Source organism: Apteryx rowi, unplaced genomic scaffold (assembly GCF_003343035.1).
Source record: "Apteryx rowi isolate R43461 unplaced genomic scaffold, aptRow1 scaffold_5, whole genome shotgun sequence".
Taxonomy (NCBI): domain Eukaryota; kingdom Metazoa; phylum Chordata; class Aves; order Apterygiformes; family Apterygidae; genus Apteryx; species Apteryx rowi.
This window is the reverse complement of record NW_020450760.1, coordinates 566,107-587,552: the sequence shown is the minus strand read 5'-3', so window position 1 is coordinate 587,552 and position 21,446 is coordinate 566,107. Positions and strand designations below refer to the sequence as shown.

Sequence of the window (21,446 nt, the reverse complement as noted above, 5' to 3'; positions counted from 1 at the left end):
TTTGTTCTAACGACTATCTGTGCTCCTGTAAGTATTTTTCTTTCCTACTTTTTTTGCCTCCACTGGCATGCTGAACTGTTGGGAGAACAAGGGTTCTGTAAATCTCTTCTAGATGTCATACAACATAAAGGATGACGTGTATGGCTGTTACTAAAGCCAATATTACTTATACATTGGAAAAATTCAAATGTCAGTATTAATCCTCTTCAACTGGAAGGTTTTCACATTGCATTGTATATGGTACTATGAAGAAGGAAGGGAGCTGGGTTTATGATGACAAAACTGTCCTGACAGATTTTCAGATGAAATTAAAATGTTCCTTGCCACCTCCTTTACAGCACAGTTAGCGTGTCATCACTTTTTTTGTAGTGTATCAAATTGGATTGCATCAGAAGGTAAAGTGCTGTACAGTATAAACCGTTGTAATGTCTTTACAAGTTAAGGAGATGCATACTGAAAAGTGCGCAAGTTAAAGAATGAAATGAAAAACCTGTAACACTATTTTTATTGACCATATCTTTGCATCATCATATTTGTGAGGCTGGACATTGAGAATGATGTTTAACTTTCCATCGTAGGAAAACAATAAAACCCCAAATTTGTGTTGCTTTTACTTTTGTTTAAGCTTCAGATCGGTATTCTGGAAGAGATGACTACTTAGGTTAACATGGGAACTGGAATTTAAAAGTAAAGCAATGGTTTATGTAGTTGCTGTCCAACCATTGTTGGAAGTTTCTTAAGAGTAAGGAATTACTAGTTTCTAGCAATTCCATAAGCAGTAATTAAATGACTGTATGGCACTGTGTGTGGTTACCAGTGCAGATTACTCCAGCTGTGTATGTTAAACCTTTGTATACTTCTTGGAAGCCTTTCTCTAGAATAACAGGAGAAATGGAGGCCTGAGAGAGAAGCTCTGATTTTCTGACTGAGAAGTTCTTAATACTGCATTGCGGTTAGCTGTCCTGTCTACTAGTGCCGTGGGGCAGCACTTCGAACTGCCTCACTGAAGTGATTTGAGGTAAAAATGAAACAATCCCTGCAAAACACTTGATTTAACCAAATACTGTACTGGTGTGAGCAACAAGGTGACAAATTGTAACAACAGGTGGAGGAGAAGCTTATTATTATTTACCTTGGAAGATTTCTAGGGCACCTGTACCATCTGAGATGCTACTGACACTTCCAATTAAAAGTTGCAAGAAATACAGCTCTACTTAYGAATGGGACACCCATAACAAAATGGCAAGAAACTACCTCTTAATTCTTTATTTTACAAAGTGTTGATGGTGGGTCATTGCTAGATAGCTATCACTGACAGATGGACATAATGGTGTCTATTTATTTWTTTTTTTTTTAAGCATCCATAGGTAATAGATTCTTGTACTACAGTTTACTGTCCACCTCCCCAGATCRTTTCAGAAAATATTTGACTGCCGATCTTGGTGTGTGTTTGGTGGGGGAAAATCCATAAGCCTAATAGAGGCCTCTTTGCTGAGACAGCTAACAGTAGTATTAATTCTCTTTTTAAGTGTTAACTGATGCAGTTTCCTATCATTGTGCTCCCCATGTGATGAATAAAATCAGGACATGTTTGAAGCTTATTTCTTCCAGTCAGACTCTATAGTGAATGTCTCTGGTGTTGGTGATGCTTGTTTAGTAGGCTGGGGAGCTGCTGGCATCATTTTATAATCCAGCATCTCAGGCATTTAAGATTTAGTCTTCAGGTGCGTTTTGGAATTCAGAGCAGTCTGTGCTTTGCATTATATTTCATTCAGTGGTTTATTTAAGCTGGGTTGTATCAAGTTGATAATCGCATGCTTTTGTTTCTTTTTTTTTTTTTGTTGTGGGGCTCTTTTGGCTATTTGGCCAAGTTTCTTGCCATTATGGTTAGAGGGAGGAGCTAAATTTTGAAATTTTAAAGAGTGTTGACACTTTGTGAATGTTGCCAAAAGACCAGAAACAGTGCTTGACAGAGGAACTGTGCTTTTGGTTTAAATTAATGAATCCCAACATCCATCCAGTTTCTAATTCATATCTAATTATAACAGCTCTAGGTTACAAAACTGTTTCATGTGTGAGAAAGCAGAGAGGTAGTTGCTGTGTGGCTTGGTGCTGTCTGCCACAGGTGGTAGTTGCACTCTTCTGAACAGCCCTGTTTGAACTGTGGCTGCAAAAAGAGAAGTTCATTAACAGCTCATCTCCAAGAAGGATCCTGTGCTTTGAAGCCCAGCAATTCATCCCACTCCCCCCAGTGGCATAAAATCCCAGAGCAGTAGGGGTGTGTGTGGGGGGGTGTTTGTTTTTTGTTGTTGATGGTTGGAGKTTTTTTCCAAGTTTAAGGATTTAGGCTGTTTCATCCAGGCGTTTATGCTTCTTACTTTTCTTGGCTTTTAATTAGATGGGGCAGAATACCAAAGATCTCAGAGTTATTACTTTGACACAGAAAAAGTATTTTTCAGATGCTAGCTTATGTGATTTATCCAAATCCAAACATTTTCTTTTGCGTTCTTCAAGATGTTGCAAAGTAGTTTGTGCTTTCTCTGTCTCTTTTCCCAGCTAGCTATGGTTTTAAAACAGGAGTCCTAAATAACTACTAGGAGGAGCAGTACTGCAGGCCTTTATAGTTCCAGTATCTGAAGACTTTATCTTTGAATCTAGCACACTAGGTTTTTAGCATCACTCTTGAGCGCGTCTATGTGAAATGCACTTCACTGCTTCTTAGATTCTTGAAATAATTGGCAAATCATTTTTTAAAATGTGTAATTTAATATTTAATGGCTAAGCTTCACTTGTTCTGAATCCTAGTAATAAGCCTCTACTTTTGAGACTGAAATATTAGAGGTTTTTTGAATGACAGTACACTATTTGTACACTATTTCTTTCAAGTTAGTGTATTTCTGTAGGTGAGAGCAGTCTTCTACAAGTACTGAATGCCAACTGCCAGCTGAAAGGCGTTTTTAGTACGTCCTTCACTAAACCCAGTGGAAGGTTATTTGCTGTTATGTAAAGTGTCACATTATTTTAGTTTCAGAAAGAGGCTATGAAACAGTCTACTGTATATATCGTACTAAAAGTGTACAGCAAAACATGGCTGCGTGTGCCATAAAGCTAGGTGTTTCTCGAGTGATCCCCCCAGCGAGCCAAGCTCCCCGCAGCGGGCGGACGGGCAGCCGGTGCGCGCGAGGGGAGCCCTGACTTCGTGCGGGCCGAGCGGTCTGTGAGGAGAGCGAGGTGCGTTTCCACTTTAACTCCCGCTTCCACCTGAACAGAGTTTATGGCAAATGAGGGGAAAACACCTATAACTGTTTTTTAAAATACTGCCCTGAAACACTTTGATTTTTTTCAGTTGTTTGCCTCTAAGAGGAAATGTACTTGAAGTTATATAGCCTTAATATGAGTCTCTATCCCAAAACTAAATAGTAAAAAAATTACCTGAAAACTTCCTGGTTTAATAAACAAGCGTCTTGATATCTTTGGAATGACGTTACGTACTCCTAGCGTTTTCTCTATACAGCCAGGTTTGCGAGTAAGCAATGTCCTCTTTCAGGGAGTAACACTGTATGTATATTTTCAGTGGATTGTTTTGTTTTGTTCTATTTTTAACATCACTTCTAGAGCTGTATGTTGCATTCAGTGTGTGCACTGGAGTTTTAGTGTATATCACTGAGAAGAGCCAAATAATGTATCTCTCACAGGTATGGTTGAGATTTGGCACTTGTTTCTGTTTGTGAGAACTGAGTGTTTACAAAAACTTTTTTAATATCAGATTTACTGAGTGTGTGTGTGTGTGTGTGTGTATATGCATATCTTTTTTCCTGTGATGGCTGTGCTCACTTACTTGAGGTCATTCTGTAGCTTCAAGAAAAGGAAGACCTTTCTCTAACTGAATTTATTTAAAGAAAAGCTCCCTCAGTATATTTGAGAGCATTTACAATTGAATGTGTCAACAGTTTTTAGTGTTAAACTGTGTTCCCTTCTAGTAATTCCCCTGAAGTGACAGTTGTATTTAATCTTATGTATGAGACACTAATTTTTCTTATAAAGCCAAATAAGTAAATATTAAAAAAAAAATCCCAATCAAATGCTTAAGATTGTTTTAAGCAGTCATATGTGAAAGGTCAGTCACACTTCAGAAAAATGTTACAGCAGTTAAACTACATGGTAGAGAATAAGGAAAGTTTTCCATCATCCATCTCGTACTCAGCAATGTTACCGTCTTCCAAGAACGAGGCATGGTGCCAACAGAGACGATCCTGCAGCCTTGCTGGCTGCGTCCAGGCTGGTGCCGCCTCCTGGCCACTGCGTCAGGCTCAAAAAGTTCCAGCGACTGCTACTTGCTCTGAGTGTTTTTCAAGATAGGTAAGTCTCGAGCTGCGTGCGCCTTTACAGGTAGCTCGTGTGGTATGTTCCGCAGATGTTAGGACAGGCAAGAGTTACATGTCCAGATTGACATTACTGATTGCTTGCTGATTTTCTTTACTRGATTGTGCGCCCAGTGGTTTATAATTTTGTCCGGTTTTGACCATTCAGGGTGATAATGTCAGATTTCTGCTGCAGGTTCAGACTTCAGCCACAAAGGTCTGGCCACTTCTGAGGGTGAAACGTATTCCTGATTTGAGTGAGATCAAAGTCTGACCACGTTTTTCATGGGGGGGATGAAAGAAGACAAAATAAATCTCAGGTCGCCTGTATTTTTTTCAAATTGAAATGACTTGAAATTTTCAGTAATTGCTTTAGAGTCAAGAAAATACTTTTTATTGACTCCTAATTTGGTAAAACTTTGAGATTATTTTCATATATGCCACTGAAAAGTTGTAATTTCCCTATGTTGTAATTTATTCAGGGGATCAAAAGACTGGGTAAAATTGAAAATCAGGGAACAGACTTGGAATTAGAGGTGGGTACATCAAGGGAGACTGAAAATAGCTGAGTGAAAAGACTGAAATCTGGAAAGTTTAAGAAATATATGTTGTGATAGGGCAGGTATACTAAAACATGAGGGCTTTTACTATCAAGGTGAATAGAAATGGGGAAGAGAGAACTGTGATATATTGGAATGGCACATGCTCAATAAGGAGAATACAGAACAGTCCCTTCATTAGCATTGCACTTTCCTAAACTGGAAAGGGTTTGAATTTTCTGAGTCTTGTCATTCCTTTGCTGTCAGCAGTTGAAAATTCGTTAGGAAAATGTCTGTGTATAGGATGATACCTCCTACTGCTGGCTTATTAATGATTACTTGAAAGGATTGTATTGTGCTGATGACTTTTGAGAGCACCAGAGGGCTTCATAATATTTCTTGTTTCCATTTTGTTTAAAAAACACATAAAAGGCTTACAGAATAATGGTAAAGCTCAACAATAAAAAATTTAGAAATGATGTGATGAAGGTTGGTTGTTCATTTCCCAATTTCATATGGTTTTCCTTTGGACTCTAGCCTGATTCAGTGCATAGAATAAGCACTACTCATTCTTAATGAGTGGCTATTAAAYATTTTCTATATTCATTGTGTAGCCCCAGGTTTACTTACTGCATTCTGTTTTCTGGAGACAGAAAACCCTAATTTTGAAAGAAAGTATCCAAATACCCAAACAAAAAAAATCAATATCTTTTTACATATCACTCATGGGGTCATGCTGTCCTCATTTTACTGGTAAAATATATTGGTGTAGAGTTGGTATGTGTGTTCTGTGAGCCTGCTTTGAAATGCTTAATACCTGATCTCTAAGAGCATTTAGTTGAGTATATCTGTATTATATAAAGCTGTGTTTCTTACTAACTTCAGCTGCAGCTTAAATATTGATGCTTCTGCAAGTTAGTTGCAGGAAATGGGGTACGCAGGCCTGCCTTTCTCACCCTTACCCCCTGCCTTGCAGTGAGATTTTTTTGTTGAAGTGACTTGCTATTGCTCAGGGCTCTGACAGATGAGTAATACCCACTCTTCCGTGACAGCATTTATTGGCTTAATCACACTGGTTATTTTTGTTCTTGCAGGAGACTGAAGGACAAGCTGAATTTACTGCATAACCAGGTTTCATTATCCAAAGATGTGTATCCAGTGTACTTAGTGAGGCTGCAGCCTCACTGAAATGAAAAATAATTGGTTACATCGCTAAAATCTGGATAATATGTGCATACGATGGTGCCAAATTAAGATAGTAAGGCCAAGTTTAATTCTGCTGTTTTCAGCTACTGAATGCTTGGGTTTACTACCTTTGTATTTTTAGTTTTTCCTTGTGTAATATAYGTTCAGTAGAATAACCTACTCAACAAGCAGGCTGACACGATCTGTATGAACTTTGTTTCCCAAATATACCCCAGCTTCAGATAGATCATGGAGCACRAGGAATGTACCTTGCTGCAGCTATTTCAGAAAGATTAGAGAGATAAAAATGGTATAGTCTGCTTATTCAAAGTAGGCAGCTGTTTTTCCCTTAGTGGTTATGCAGGTATATGGAATCATGTTGAGCTTTGCATTAAGAAATATTCAAGATACAGGGAAAAATTGTCTTAGCACTATACCTAAAATACTGTTAAAATAGGATAAGAAGCCATTGTGAATTCATCTGTGTTATTCCTTTCACATTTTGCTGACAGCAGTATGGTAGTAAATACTTAATATTTCTTGTAGGAGGAAATAATGACACATCTGAATGAATAGTTTGTAGCAGAGCTCAGCTGGTATAGATTTGCCTTGCCGGGGAAAGTGGGTGCTCCGTGGCATCACGATACTGTGAATTAGTCTGTAATGAGCAATGTGTGACACAGTGCCATGTTAAAAACCTGAGTGCTGCTGTTTTCAGCTTAATTGTTTGTGGGGACAATCTCACTTATTATTTGGGTCAAGAAACAGACATTTCTGCAGCAGTATCCTTTTATGAAATGTCTCAAAGAGCCTCTGAGAAAGAGGTTTGCTATGTATTGCATAGCTCTGGGCCTCGTGCAAGCTTTTGCTCAAAGTACAGTGCAAATGCATAATTTTGACTTTTAGTTTATATTTTGTTTAAAAAGGAGGGAATTTTTGATGTGTACGACTGCTATTCAAACATTTATGTTCATTTATGATTTTATAATTACACAGTTATTGTATATGTGCTACTTCATTCACTRGTGAAATCCAAGTGGTTTTGTTCATGCTGTTTATGTAGAACAGAATATATTATCCCATCTCATCCTATTATGTCATGGAAAGACTTTTTGTCTTACATGTAATGGTATAACTCTGTGCATTTCCATTAAATTCTATGATCTAGTGATTCTGTTAGTTTGTTTCCTGATCATCCACCATCATCTCTTGCTTCAAAGACAAAAGCTGTTTCCTTAAAGCAGTGAAGTGATCGGGTTTGCTCACGTCTGCTTCTCCTGTCTTTAGGGAATCATGCAAGGATTTACATGTGTATTCTTAGTTGTGTTGTGTCAAGAATTGGTCAAACAGAGGTATTTTGTCTTTGTTCAGAAGAAGTCTTAGACCTTCATTAGGAAAGAAATTACTGGGTATTAACAACTTACAGGTTGTTGTTTTCGTAGCTCAGTTCCTGGAGTCCAAACAAGAAGACTTAATGTGGCCCTTTTCTCAGGCTAGTATCTAACCACAGGGCCTAAATTAATTTCTGAAGTTTGTTCGTTGAAATAGATCCTGCATGACATGGAGACTTGAACTTCCTGAATAATACTGTTTTCCCCAGAAATATCCATGACTCTTAGATTAGGAACCATTTATCGAATTGTTGTTTTTGTGCTCTTCAGGCTCCCTATCAAAGAGACTGTTGGAAGTAAATATGCTGAAAAATTCAGACAACTGGAGGAACAAGAATTAGGCGTATTTGGCAATGATCAGTTTGTCTCTAAACCAGGTAAATATAGGTTTGGTTCCCATTATAAACTTGTATACCTCTCCTTTTCTTTCCTGTTGTCTTTTCTCCCATCTCCCTCCCCCAAACAAACTCCGAAACCTAACTGCGTAGTTTCTGTTTGTCTAATGCTGTGTGTGCATTTGTTTGTTCTTTTTTAAGGCTTGGTATTAAAAAGTAAAAACCTTATTTTCTGTGTACCACAGTGTATAATGCTGGTGCATTGATATATGTGTATACATCTGATCTATGGTATTGATAAATGTAAATATATGATTGAAATATATCTGTAAGTAAAAGATGTCTCTTGTAAATATATAGAATTAATTCTGTAGTGACCATTAAGAATACTCTTTAYCATGGATTGAGTGTATCTTTCTTTTTGTTCTCTTTTCGCATTTTCTAATCCACATTATTTCTGTGTATTTTTGAGTGTCACTCTGAAATGGCTTTGGAAGAAAGAAATTTGATTGCACCTCTTTCCTAGGAGCTCTAGTAAAGGCAGTGTGAAGCTGACTCAGTTGTCAGGACAGCTTAGCTTCAAATTCTGCTACCGTGCTTCTTAATTTCCAAATTTGTTAATGTAGCTGATTTCTCAAGGAAAGGACATTTATGTGTGTGGGGTTTTTTTTTCCCCTGTTCTGCACTGTCATTGTCTGTAATAATTTCTATATCCATTTCCTGATTTTTCCCAAAATTTGATAAATCTAGAAGTTTTCTAGAAATTACTGTCCTTAAATGCCTCTGCAAATTATATGCTCTCTAGAACTCGGGTAGGTGCTGAAGCCATTTGTTYGGCCTGTCAGTAGCTGGGAGGCCCTTGGTTCAGTTGGCCTGTCCAGCAGCTGCAGTGCATTTGGCCATCCTTCCTGGACTGTGTCGAAACTAACCACAAAATACTGTCTCTTGTTCAGTTAACAGATCACATAAAATCTGTGGGAGACGAGGAGCACTGAAAGGTGAGAATGGGGGATAAACGGATTAGAAAAAGTGTAGACTGCTGTAGCTTAACTGTAAGAGGACCAGCTAGTAGGAAACCAAGCTTAGGTAATTCTGCAGGCCGTACAGCAACTTGTCTGATAGAAGTATGGGGTCCTCTAGCTTTTTCATGTGCTTTACTAGTGAAGGAGGGAGTTTATTAAATAAGACTTCTGCCAAAGGTGTGCTATCAATTTAATTTAGCAGCACTGGTGACATGCTTAATTTTGAATAGAACTGGTACTTGCAATGCTTCTGTAAAAATAAATAGGGATATAACTTGCTCTTGTTAAGACATATTTCTGCATGTTTATCCTTGTAGGTTTATTTTCTAAATATCTGTTTTCTCTTTGTCTGCCCTAAAATGATTGTCCTTGAAATTTATACCTTTAATATTCATTCTTGTCTTCCACTTGTAACATACTTAAATAGCGCTTAGTTACCAAGCGACCTAAAAGTATTACTAAAAATAATAACACATACATTTTCTGATGTTATTTATCTATTAGATGTTTTCACCTATCCCTTTTTTCCCCTTCTTTCTATTCACTGTCTTTGTCATGGTCTGGAATTGCAATTTCTTTAAGAGTGGTTCCTTGCTGTGTTGATGTCTGTCTCCTCTGAGCAGCAGTCTGCTCCCAGCTGTAGGTATCAATTGAGGGGCTCTAAGCAGCCTGAACAAGGATGGGACTAGAAGGTGCCCTGTGGCGTTCTGGGACTGAGCTGCCAAAACTCACCTAGAGGTAGAATACCAGAAAACCTTTAGGAAATTTCAGTTTTTATTGCTATCAACTTTGACTTATAGACAGGTTCTGGAATATTATGCTAGCATAATCTAACAAAGAAGCTCAGTAAGTGAACACAACTGGTAATGCTAATATTCTAGATTATAAAATTGTATGTTTTTAATAAAACTATCTGCTAATTGCAGCCTTATTAATAGTAATGTGCTAATCATGCAGATTCTAAGAGCTCCAAGACCCATAGGTAGCCATCAGCTATATCTTTTTGGAAGTGCATGTTCTATTTAAGAACACACAAAATTGTCATAAATGATCAGCTCAGAGATTTATCTAGACCAGCCCATACTCTCTCTAGTTGTGTCCACTACAAATATAGTCAAGTTATAARCTGCACAACAGGGAAATCGGAAACTTTAGGTTTGCCCTAAAGTTTTGAGAGTCAGCATCCCTACAGTTGTTTCTTTTTAATTTGCTGTGCTAACTGTAGATGAAAACTTATTTATAAATGGTCAGCCTAATTTAAATCTTGCAGCATTATTGAAACTGATTATTGATATGTTTTATGCACTTGAGTTGCATGAAGTTATATTGAGCTTTAATTTGCTGCTTTCCGATTTCCTTGAAGGAGCATACGCTTTTATATTCCAAAGGCAAATAGGAATGCCTAGCTTCCTTCCCTTCTGGGAAACCTGAGTTCACCAGGGAAGTGCAGGGAAGAATTTGGGCTTCTGCAGAACATAGTAGAAAGGATACAGCTGTGAAAAGGAAGTTGAAGTGATTAAATAAAAATGGAAGATTCGCAATTGCTAACCAGAACAAGTGCAGCATCAGTAGTAGTCCTTTCCAGGCCCATCTAGCTCCTCTCACGTTTGGTACTGGCTGATTTGGAGCCAGTGCTCAGTCTGCACCTTTTATTCAGTGAGGTCAGAGGACATTGTGCAGAACAAATACCTTACAGGGCTATGCATAGGTTTCAGGTATATGGGACACAGTCCAACTCCAAGTATCCTAGGGAAAACGGATCTTTTTTCTTTCTTTTCTTTCAGATCTGAGTATTCTGAACCATTTTTGTTAGGAGCTTTACTCTCAAGGAAGTTTCTAAAATCCTTAAGAAATACTCTTTAAAAAAAGAACCTGATTTCATTGTCCTTGCACAGCTTTGTGGATGGCGGCTTTTTTCCCCCTCTTTTGTCTTCATTATTTTCACACTATTAAGTGGATCCCTTCTAGGCATCTTTTAGGCCCCAGGGGTAGTAATCGCTTACAAAGAAGTAAAAAAAATTGTAAACATTGCTTCTGATCGGGATTCTGAAATACAGAAAACTTGAGTTCTTAAGTGACAGAGTTCCTTAAATGTTTTGAGTTCAGAACAGATGCCTGAGAGGAAAATTAATCTTAGCACGGATCTTCACCCTTTGTGTACGAAACATATATACAAGTTGAAGATGCCTGCAATGGAAAACAGAAGGTCTCCCAAACAAAAACTAATTACTTGGGGGAATTTGTTGGGTATTTTAGGGACTTGTTGGGAATTTGTGGACATTCTTTAGCAAGCAGGACTTCCAGACACAGAAAATTGCTAGCCTGTTTTCAACGATCAAGAAGAATAATTGCTGTGACCAGACTTCGAATTAGGCTTTCTTCCTTAGTGCTCAATCTGTTTGTCAGATAGCAGCTTTGTATTGCGTATTTTGCATTATGCCTGGTGTAGCATGATTTACTTCAGAGTCCTTCCTAAGCTTTGTGGCCTAGTGTAGGAGCCCGGTTGTTTCCTGTAGCTTTCTTGTCCTGTTAGCTTGTTTGCTAACTGTGATCACTTGGTGAGTTTGTAGCTGAATAGAAGAATGATCAGTGACAGAGTTATCCCCTCATCAGACCTACCTAGCCAGTACTTTATATTTCTTTTCTGCATCTCATTTTAATTTGATGAGGTTGCGCAGCTGCATCTTAGTATCTGCCACTATTCTCCCAGAACTGGGGAATACAAAATCTAATCTCATGTTAAAGGATCTTTCAAATTCAGTTCAGGAAATGGGTACCAGAAAGAATATATCATCTGCTCTGTAGGATACAATAATTAATTGATATGTTGGAAAATTGCTCCTTCCATGAGTAGTAGACTGTTTTAGTCATGGCAGTCAACATATCTTTACAGAACCTGCATAATAAATGAAAAGAAAGTGACCAGGCAAATTCATCTTTTCTGTAACTATGTTTCTTTGTACACTGCCTGTGAATAGAGAAATGAATATCAGTATTTATTCTGGGTTGACATTAATATCTCTTATATTACGGAAATATTTTGTTTGTCAGAAATCAGAGTGCTGGGCAGTTGCATGTTTCATTTATTTACTATTTTCAGGTGGAAAGTGTCCTGCGTTCTCTATATGTCAGAATTCAAGGTAGATGTTTGAGCATGATGTCTTACAAAGCCGTGCATCTGTTGTGGTGGTTGTCCCACTCTCATTAATGTTTTCTAGAAAGCATAACAACTGGAAAAGCGAAGCTTTGTGCCTTTCTTGCTGAAAAGTCTGTAGTTCTGTAGCTCCTTGAATCTTTAGATGCCTCTATATTTGCAGAAGTGGTCTGCTTTTTTAAAGACCACTTCTCCTTTTGGGACTACATAGGTTTAAAAGGAAGTAGACACAGCAATTTATTACTTAGGTAGATGTCAGAAAAGGCCAACAGTTGAAGGTAATTATACTGTTTGGTATAGAATCCACAGCTGAATGGCTATTTAAACCCACAAAATAACATTGGAACTTCCTTGGGGGCATATATTTGGTATTTCTATTCTGTTGTTAAGGTGACACCTTTTATAAAGAAAAAAGGTGTGCCAAAAAGGTGCCCTGGACAGGGGTGTTGGACCAGATGATTTCCAGAGGCTCTTCCAAACCCCAACTATTCTGTGATTCTGTTATATCTTCAGTTTGTCAGAATGGACCTTCTGATAGCTAGTTTGATCACATCAATGTTTTTCTGAAGTTGCAAGTTTACTCTGAGGCCCAAGACTGTCCTTTGAATTTAGATAGAATTCTCACAGTTCTTATTAAATTTCTCAAGCAAATTCATTATAGTTTCAGTTTTTATGTGTATTAAAAAACAAAAAACAAAAAAAAACAGGCTTTGTGAAATTTCTGTTTAGGCCAGTGAGCTTATTCCTGCTGCATGTTTGACATCTTGAATGCTTTGAAAAACTGCAGGCTAAGCATTTAAGTCATTATTGCGAATAAGGTTACCAAAGGTAAGTTTTCCTACCATTGTTTGCTTACGTACTGTGGTGACTTTTTCTTTGAAATGTTTTAGCACCTCCTTCCTTTGGAGAGAGCACTTGGGGCTTGAGATAGTCATCGTGAGAGATACGCTTCTCATGTTTTCCGTGGTAGCCAGATTATCTGTTGCATTTGAAAAATGGATTTGCATGTGCTTTGTAACTACAATGTAATGGGTAAAATCTGGAATCATTCTCTGTTCTGGGAATACACATGCCCCTTGCAGCTTGAGCTGCGTGTGCCACAGAGCAGTTAAACGTGTGAATAAAATTAAATTCCCCTTTGTGAAGGGGCTGCTTGGAGCYGCTCTGGGCCTGGCTAGGGCTGAACACTGAAGCTGAGATTTAGAAGCTTTGGGCTGACACCTGCACCTCTAGTGATGTATAGGCAGGATGGAAGAGGAAGCTGTTTCAGTGTGGGCAATTAGCAAGAGAGTGGAGAAGAGTATTTAACTGGAAAAAAGAATTAAAGCCTTGGGCTATTTGTATGAAGAGCTTCAACTGGGACAGGCAAAGAATTGAGATCTGAGATGAGAGGTGAGAACAAGAGAGTGAAAAGATATGAGCATCGCTGATGGATAGGTGGAGAGAGGATTGAAATATGCATTGTAACCAATTTCTAAACTTTATTTGAAGCAGAGGAAGCTGTCATGTAAAGAACAGTGTCAAAAAGGGTTATATATAGATCTTCAATAAAAATTGATACGTATATTTGATTAAATTGATCTCCGTGTTATTCAGCAGGTATACGAAGTGTGAAGGCTATTCACTTGTTTCTGGTTTGTCCCTGTATAATTTTTCAAAATGTCTTTATTGAGTTTTAGGTTAATGATTACTTATTAATATGCTAGTKGTTTGAACTGAGCAAATTGTTGTGTTTCTACTGAGTTGGACAAGCCTGTGCTGTGAATCCTACCATTGCATTTTTTTTGTCTCTCTCTCTCTTTTTATGAGCACATGAGTAAAACTACTACTGTCATCTTTTGTATACTTTTTAATCCTCTTTTCAAAATTATAATTTTTTGTTTTACTGCACTGAATATAATTATTACATGGAAAACCTGATAGAGATGGGAAGGCTATGTTGCTTTAGCAAGAATATGCTGCTACCAGGAGCTTTTCCCTAACAGCTTAAGACTTTTTCCAGCACTGGTCAAATTGTGATGTCTCAGTAGTGACATCTTTGTGCCAGAGGGAAGCCGGTCATCCTTTGTACTGTGACATCCGTTGTCGCTCTGACAGAATGCTATATATGAATTTTCCTAGGGAATATATTTAGAAGCTTGAGCAGAAGTCTTTTAAAGAGGACACTGTTAATATTCCTAAGGATGTCAGTGTTAAGTTGTCTTATATAGCTAAGTAAATCTGCGTACAGCAATCACCTGTCCCTGTTGTTCTCCATGTTGCACAGAATCTAAGTGTAAAAACCTTTCTTACTGGAGAGTCCTGGTTTCAGGAAGCTCCTGGGTTTTAGTGCTTTCTGGAAGTGTCTTAATGAGACTCCCCGGCTTTTGGGGTTTGCTGTGTTCTAATGTGGGAATAACTGGGCTTGTATTCTTTGAAACCCAAAGATAATTTTGGTTTGGAGCACATTTAGATACTGTACAGAGACAGTTCTGCCTGTTCCTGCTTTACTGCTGTGTGAGGATATTGGTAATCTTTTCTCAGAAAGAAAGCTATAACAGTGGGGCAGGTATTTAGGGTACAGCCTTTATTTTACAGTAAATATTTCCTTACTAAAAAGATTACTAACATTCTTTCCCACTCCTGGATGAATTAGTTAAAAAAGAAATGACTCATCATAAAAAAAAAAGTGAACTCTACGGTTTTATTATGTGTATGCAAAGCAGTAAGTAAATTTCACCCTTGTACATGGTGAAACCCATTCGAAATCAAAAGCAATTCTGCTGTTGATTTCAGTAGGATACTTTTTAGCCAAATTGTTTAACTTGCAGAATTGTTGCTTATCAATTTTTTTTTTCCCCTTCTACTTCTCCCTCATCAGTTGCTGTTGCTTTGTTTTTCACACTCAAACTGACAGCAGACTTCTGAGCAGACCGTCATGGCTGTAAGATTGTTTTGTCCTGCATATCCCCATGTTAGCTATGACTAAATTCTGCAGCCTTTTGGCAGGAGCATTGCGTTGAAAGAGCATCAAGATACTTAACAGGCTTGTTTAAATTGCTAGAAGGTAGAAGAACAGTGGTCTTCATACCATATTATGGATTATTTTGCACTGTCTGTCCAGTAGGCTTTAAGGGAAACACATGGGTACATAAATCAGGCTTATCTTTTCAGTATCATCAAAGGAGTTCTGATAGTTGTCATGCAAACTGTGCCAAATCTTATCTTTTGAATTAAGAGGAGAGTATATAGAATTACAGAATCATACGTATGCTTGGCAGTGGTTTGTACACAGTAGCAATAGCTTTCAGAGCTGCTGCCGGTAAAACAACAGTTGCATAAACACAGAAATTCTCCTCAATCTATTAATATGAGAAAGTATTAATTCTTTTAATACCCCAAAATGTGATTTAAATTTGGTAAGTTAGGTTTCCAAATATTGTAATTATATTCTCCTGCTCATGTTTCTCTTTCTGTATTGTAATAGCTTGCTTTTGATTATTTTTCTGCTTAGATACTTCATTGCCTCAATGTGAATCAAGTGATTGGACTCCTATACCAATAACTAACCATAAATATCCTGATATGCCCATAGCCAAACACAAGAAAGAGGTAACTTCACTGTGAACTTCATTGTACTTTTGTTCATTGTGAAATAAAACTGAAAATTGTAATTTTGTTTTTTCAGAAGGAAACTTCTGTTCCTGTTTTAATCCCTGTTTGAAAGGTTTTGTTTATTGTACATAACTTTTTTTTTCCCAAGAAGAAACATTACTGTTCTACTTTCTGTTTGTAGATGTTTATATTTTATATTAAAATATATAGAAGTGAGTGTGGGCACGTGTCCTTTTCTGTGATCTTCCAATGCATTTTAGGAATTCAGAATTACTTAAAGATGCTTAAGAGATGATGGAAACATGAGCAATATTTTACAGAAGTTTGAAATGTGTGCGAAAGCTATTGATATTTCTAATCTATACTTGAAATTTGTTTTGAATGGTTTTGTAGACTTACAAGTTTTCTTGAAAAAAATCATTTCAGATAGTTTCTCTGATAGAAAGCAATTCAGTTGTGATTGTACGTGGAGTAACTGGCAGTGGTAAGAGCACACAAATTCCACAGTACGTTTTGGATTATTGCACTCAACGATCTACCTACTGCAACATTGCTGTCACCCAGCCTCGGAAAATTGGTGCCACCAGCATTGCCAGATGGATTAGCAAGGAGCGATCCTGGACATTGGGTGGATTTGTAGGTTACCAGGTAAAAGAAAATTTCAAATTGTATTTAAAAATAAGGAAAAAGTACCATATCTTCAATCTTYGTTACTTTTAAGCACATGTAGTATACTGAAGAAATGTTATGGAAATGATTTTAAAGTGAAGTTACGGTTTTAAGCTGTCTGCTGTTAAACATTCGTAACTAAATGTTTAAGCCTTTGAAACTGAACAACTGGAAAAACTACCTAGACTCTAGCAGGAATACTTATTTGGCTGTGTTCCCATAATTGGACACACATGTTACTGTTCACTGATGTTGTTACAAGAGAACTGTCTTTTGTCACTTTTTCCTTTAAACTCTTCAATTAGCCTATTTGATTTGCTTGACTTTACCTGTCAGCTATGTCAAAGTTGCTTGTAGTTCTGGCTGGATCTCTTCACGAATGTCCTGCTGTAGTTTCTTCTTGACATGTCAAAAAGTCGACCACTTTTTCTTTTAAGCATACCTCTTTCTTCTACTTTGTCAAACTTAGCTGTTCCGTCTGTCCATTCATAAACTTGATGCCACTTTCATCCTTCACCACAAATATTGGTGCTTTGATCTGCTCTTTGTCGATGACCACGATAAACTGCTGTGATCATTGTTTCTAATGGTAGTTTGACAGTAACAGTTTCTGGACTAGTGAAGATACTTAGGAGATACCACAGCTGACATTTAAATAATAGGACTGAATTCTGCTTTGCTTGGCAAGGTTTACCAGTACTTATGTGTTCAGCTTCATTTTCCCTCCCCACCAAAAGGAAACTTTGTTGTCATCTACTGAATATTGTTCAAGTGTCAAATCTTAGGAGTTTCTTCTAATAGAGCTACAACAAATACTGTAATGGGAAGAAATTTTTTACTTTGTTTTACATAACTTTAAAGTTAAATTTTTCCACAAGTAGGTGGGAAGATGTAGTAAAAATACACTCTTTGCTTGATCACTTCCTAACGAAGTTTTGATTCAAAGAGGCGAATATTCCAGATAATTACATGAAAATTATAATTTGACATTATGTCAACCTTAACCAAGCCAATGTTATTAGCCTCCAGTTATCACTTTGCAGAATTATTGTGTTTATGTTATTTGGTTGGTTTTCCAAATAGTTTCTCAAAAAATGTTTTATGTACTTTCATACCTTGAATTAATTGAAAAATTGCTTAATTGATTCAGTAGAGTAACAGGAAGGTGTAAAACGGTGGCATGCTTCCAAACTGTCTTCAGGACAGCGTATGTGGTTGTGCTCTGCTTGTCTTGCAAGTATTTGTGTGAGTTGAGCAAAAACTAGAGAAGCAGAAGAGCGTAAAAGCGTCCTTACTTCAGCTAGTGAATACTCAGTAAAGGGTTTTTAACCTGTTGTGCCCATGAGTCTTCATGTACCAGAAGCATAGACTCATCTGCTCCAGGTTATTGTGAAAACTCAAAGTGAACAGATGGTCATGGCCCTGACTCTCTGCCAGGTTAAACAGCATCCAAGGTAGCTAAGATTACAGGAGTATTTTAGAAATTGTAAATCTATTGTTTTACTGTAGGTCTTTAACTTTCATCTCAGGAATAAATTGTCTGCCTTTGATGTCTCATTCKCCTTTTCCTTTTCTCCTGCCCAGTAAACAAATTAAATTTTGGCAAAATCTTTTTCTTGCTCTGAATTTGAGTGGAAAGACCTGTGTGTACCTTTAAAACCCTTTAGGGAACTTTTTTTCAGCTAGAACCCATAGTAAGAGCAACCGAGATTTCAATCCTTTGTGTAAATTTAGTTGTCTCTGATTTTTGGTAAGGAAGATTTTCTATTCCTGAGTTAACTGGTTCTGGGCTTTAAAACGGAGACATGATTAAAAACACTTTTGTTCAGAGGCTTTCACAAGTTGGAGTGAATGATTGTGATGGCTTTACATTATATTTCAGTTTGGAGTGTTTCACATGCATATTTATGGAAATATATTAAATATCTATGCATGAATATAATTTTGAAATGTCTCATAGTATTTTTCTCATTTTATATTAGGTCAGTTTAGAGAAAGTTTCCACAAAAGACACAAGATTGACGTACATGACAACTGGAGTTCTTCTTCAGAAACTAGTTTGTGCTAAAAGTCTAACTGAGTTCACACACATTTTCGTTGATGAAGTAAGTTGGTGAAAATAAATTTAAATTTCATATTACAAAAAACTTTTTGTTTCTCTTGCCATCCTAGAGAAAGAAAAACAGAAATATCTACCTTGACAGATTAGTAAAAATAACTTGTATAAATTGTGGTCATGGTTAACAATTCTAGAAATAGGCTTGTGTCAGTTATTCTGTGTTTTTGTTTTGTTTGTTTGTTTTTTAACAATGAAGTTTAGAATTGAGGTGGTTTGGGGATTTTTGAGATACGGTTTGGGAATTTTTGAGATACGAGTGCCTTGAAATGGTTTCTGAATCCGCAGCCTAGATTTCAAGATTGTCTGGCTAGACCTACGAAGAGGAGGCTAGTTTTTCCTGTCTTCATTGTTACTGCCTTTAGATAGGGCTTTACTCTTTAGGGAAGTCCTGAAAAATAAAATAGCCATCTGAAAGTTTCCTTTTCTTCCAGCCGAATTTAGTTTTCTCCTTCATGTTAACTGGGTAGCATTTCGTTAATTTGTTTATAGGCCATCCACTCGTGGATTTATAATTATTGCTGTTACTTCACTAAAAAGCTGACGTAAAACATATTTCTAGAATTTTTTTCCTGATTTGTATATTTTGTTATGCTTTTTTTTTTCCTGAGGTAAGCAATGTTTGACTGTTAAATAGTCAGATGCAAAGTTGTACATTCATAAACCATGAATGTAAATCACATGTAAGTTGTAGGACTATATCTTGGGATGTAGTGGCGTAGAAGAGGACCTATAGTTCTCTCTTGATGCTGGTTTTCATTTTTATTCAGTTACGATATTGTAACTGGGAGCAACTTTTATTCTTTGATGTTTGAGGAGCAAGGCGATAGTACTTGGTGTAACATTAGACTTACAGTAATAGSTAGTCCTTTGTGCCAGGAGAGCAGATTAATACAGAGAGTCCCAAACTTTGTTTGAGTGCTCCCATTTGAACTGATGGTATCAGCTTGTACCACTGTTTTTGTCAGCTCTTTACTTTCTGGACTGCACATGCTCCTCCTTGCTTCCCTTGCCAGAATTCCAGTCCCTCCTGTTCCCATGTGCCCCGCCACACACACACTCCTTCCCCCCGCCCCCCCCATTTTTCTCACTGACTGTGGTCTTGACTTAATCTTCACCATTTTAGCAACCATATGTTCTCTGTTTCTTCATCCTTAATTTTAGGTCCCAGCCTGGGCAGGCTACCACAGGCATCTTGGAACATACTGAAGCAAGTCCTAGAGCTGAAAATCACAGCTTCTCATAGCAAAACCTTTCAGTCAGCCTGAAAACTGCCTTAGCTGAATCTTTTTCATAATGAGGCAATATTGAATATAAATGTATCTTTAAATTATGTTACAATATGCTAATTAACTTACAGGGATGAATGCAGACCTAGAGCTCTCTTGAAGGTTGAGCTCTGAAAAGCTGCAGCACTTAATTATATATAAACTGTAATAATTCAAGAAAGGGATATGGTCATCGCTGGTAATATTGAGTAGAGGACTTTATTCAACTGTATCATCATCAGCCTAAAAGTCAGGTGTTAGGATATATAAAGAATTGGATGGAAAATAACATGTTAGAAAGCAATCATGTATTTTGGTAGTGGCTAGAAGCCATTAGGAGCAAGAAAAGTTTATTGAATTTGTTCAACAACCTGTTAGACACATAGTGCCTGCCTGGATCATTTGTGACCTCACTGCTACCATTGACCTAACCATTTTCAGTATTGCTTCAGTTGTTACTGGCAAATCTAGTGGAACCTAGTAGCTAGAGCTCATGATTGATTTTTCTAATAATTTTCTAGTCATTATTCTACAATGCTCATGACTTAAAATGTCATATGGTTTTTATGAAAGGCGTTGTAGTCATCTACGCTGTTGTGTTGAGATTTAAAACATAACTTGCGTAGTCTTAAAAGATATGCTTTCTGCTATGAAAATTTGTGGTTGTTCCAAGTTAGAAAAGCATATAAAATGTGAAACTGCACAGTAAAGGAAGGGATTAACAAAAAAGACAAGTGTGAATTTATGAAAATTAAGTTGTGAATAATGTCTTTCAGGTGCATGAGCGCACAAAAGAAATGGATTTCTTGCTCTTGGTAATCCGTAAACTGCTGCGTACGAATTCACGATTTGTAAAGGTAGGTTCAAAGTGTATTCTGCTACTTTTTCTTGGAAGAATAAATTTTTACATGTTTTTGGTCTACAAAGAGTGTAGTTTTAAAGAACTTACTCAAAAATAATTGCACACTTTAAGGTAAAATATTATCTAGTTTGCCTCTTCTTATAGGCAAGTCAGCTAAGGGGCATTATTTTCTGGCTCTGAGAGACTTTTCTTTCCTCGTGTTAAGATGCATCACTTCCTAATGTCTGCTTAAGGCTAGAAATGCAAGATGAATATGTGACTAGAATTAAATGTTGGATATTGAGGTCAGCGCCTAGGCTTTCCTAAAGATGGTAGCATTAACTCTTGGAAATGTTATGCCTTTTTTTTTTTTTTTTTTTTAATGGGGCAACATTATTGAAAAAATAGCCAAAAATACAAATATTGCATTGCAATTTATAGGCAGAACTGGCAGTGTGATGTGGTTGAGATTTTTCTCTGCATGTCAGGGAATTTTACTTACATTGTACAAAAGCAGAGTGTGCAGAGTTTTAGCACGAGGTATTCCACCTTTGTGGTCTCAAAGTAATGGACTCACATGAAATGTAAGAAATCAAATACAAATAATAAAGTGGTAGTAACTCAAAATAGTTAGGTGTAGCTGTTTGTGACTGCAGAAAGTTGATGAGGCTGAATGAGGCCCTTAAGTGGTTCAGTCAATTGTTCAGTTAATGTGAATTGTTCCATTTAAAATGGACATAACCTGAATCTGTGCTGGCTTTTTTGTTGCTTTTGCAAGGGAAGCTATATCCTTCTGCACAATCCACCAGTACTGGTTTGAACTCGATAACTTGTCTTTAACCCTTCCAAGCATGCTCTTCCCTCCCCTCCCCTCCCCCTGAAAGTGCCCTTCCAGTTGTCACAACAAGTCTGTCACTTCACATCTCGTACTTTTATCCCTTTTATTGCCAGTAAGAAAACTCGCTTCTTGT

At 37.3% G+C, this 21,446-nt stretch overlaps 1 protein-coding gene across 1 annotated transcript in view; it reads left to right on the top strand.

The window, feature by feature from the left end:
- TDRD9 (tudor domain containing 9) overlaps positions 1 to 21,446 on the top strand; it is an 83,708-nt gene that overhangs the window by 10,728 nt on the left and 51,534 nt on the right. The window contains 6 exon segments of the mRNA XM_026079441.1: positions 7,747 to 7,853; positions 8,765 to 8,809; positions 15,481 to 15,578; positions 16,008 to 16,229; positions 18,233 to 18,355; positions 20,411 to 20,491. Of these exon segments, the coding sequence (XP_025935226.1) occupies positions 7,747 to 7,853; positions 8,765 to 8,809; positions 15,481 to 15,578; positions 16,008 to 16,229; positions 18,233 to 18,355; positions 20,411 to 20,491 (676 nt within the window).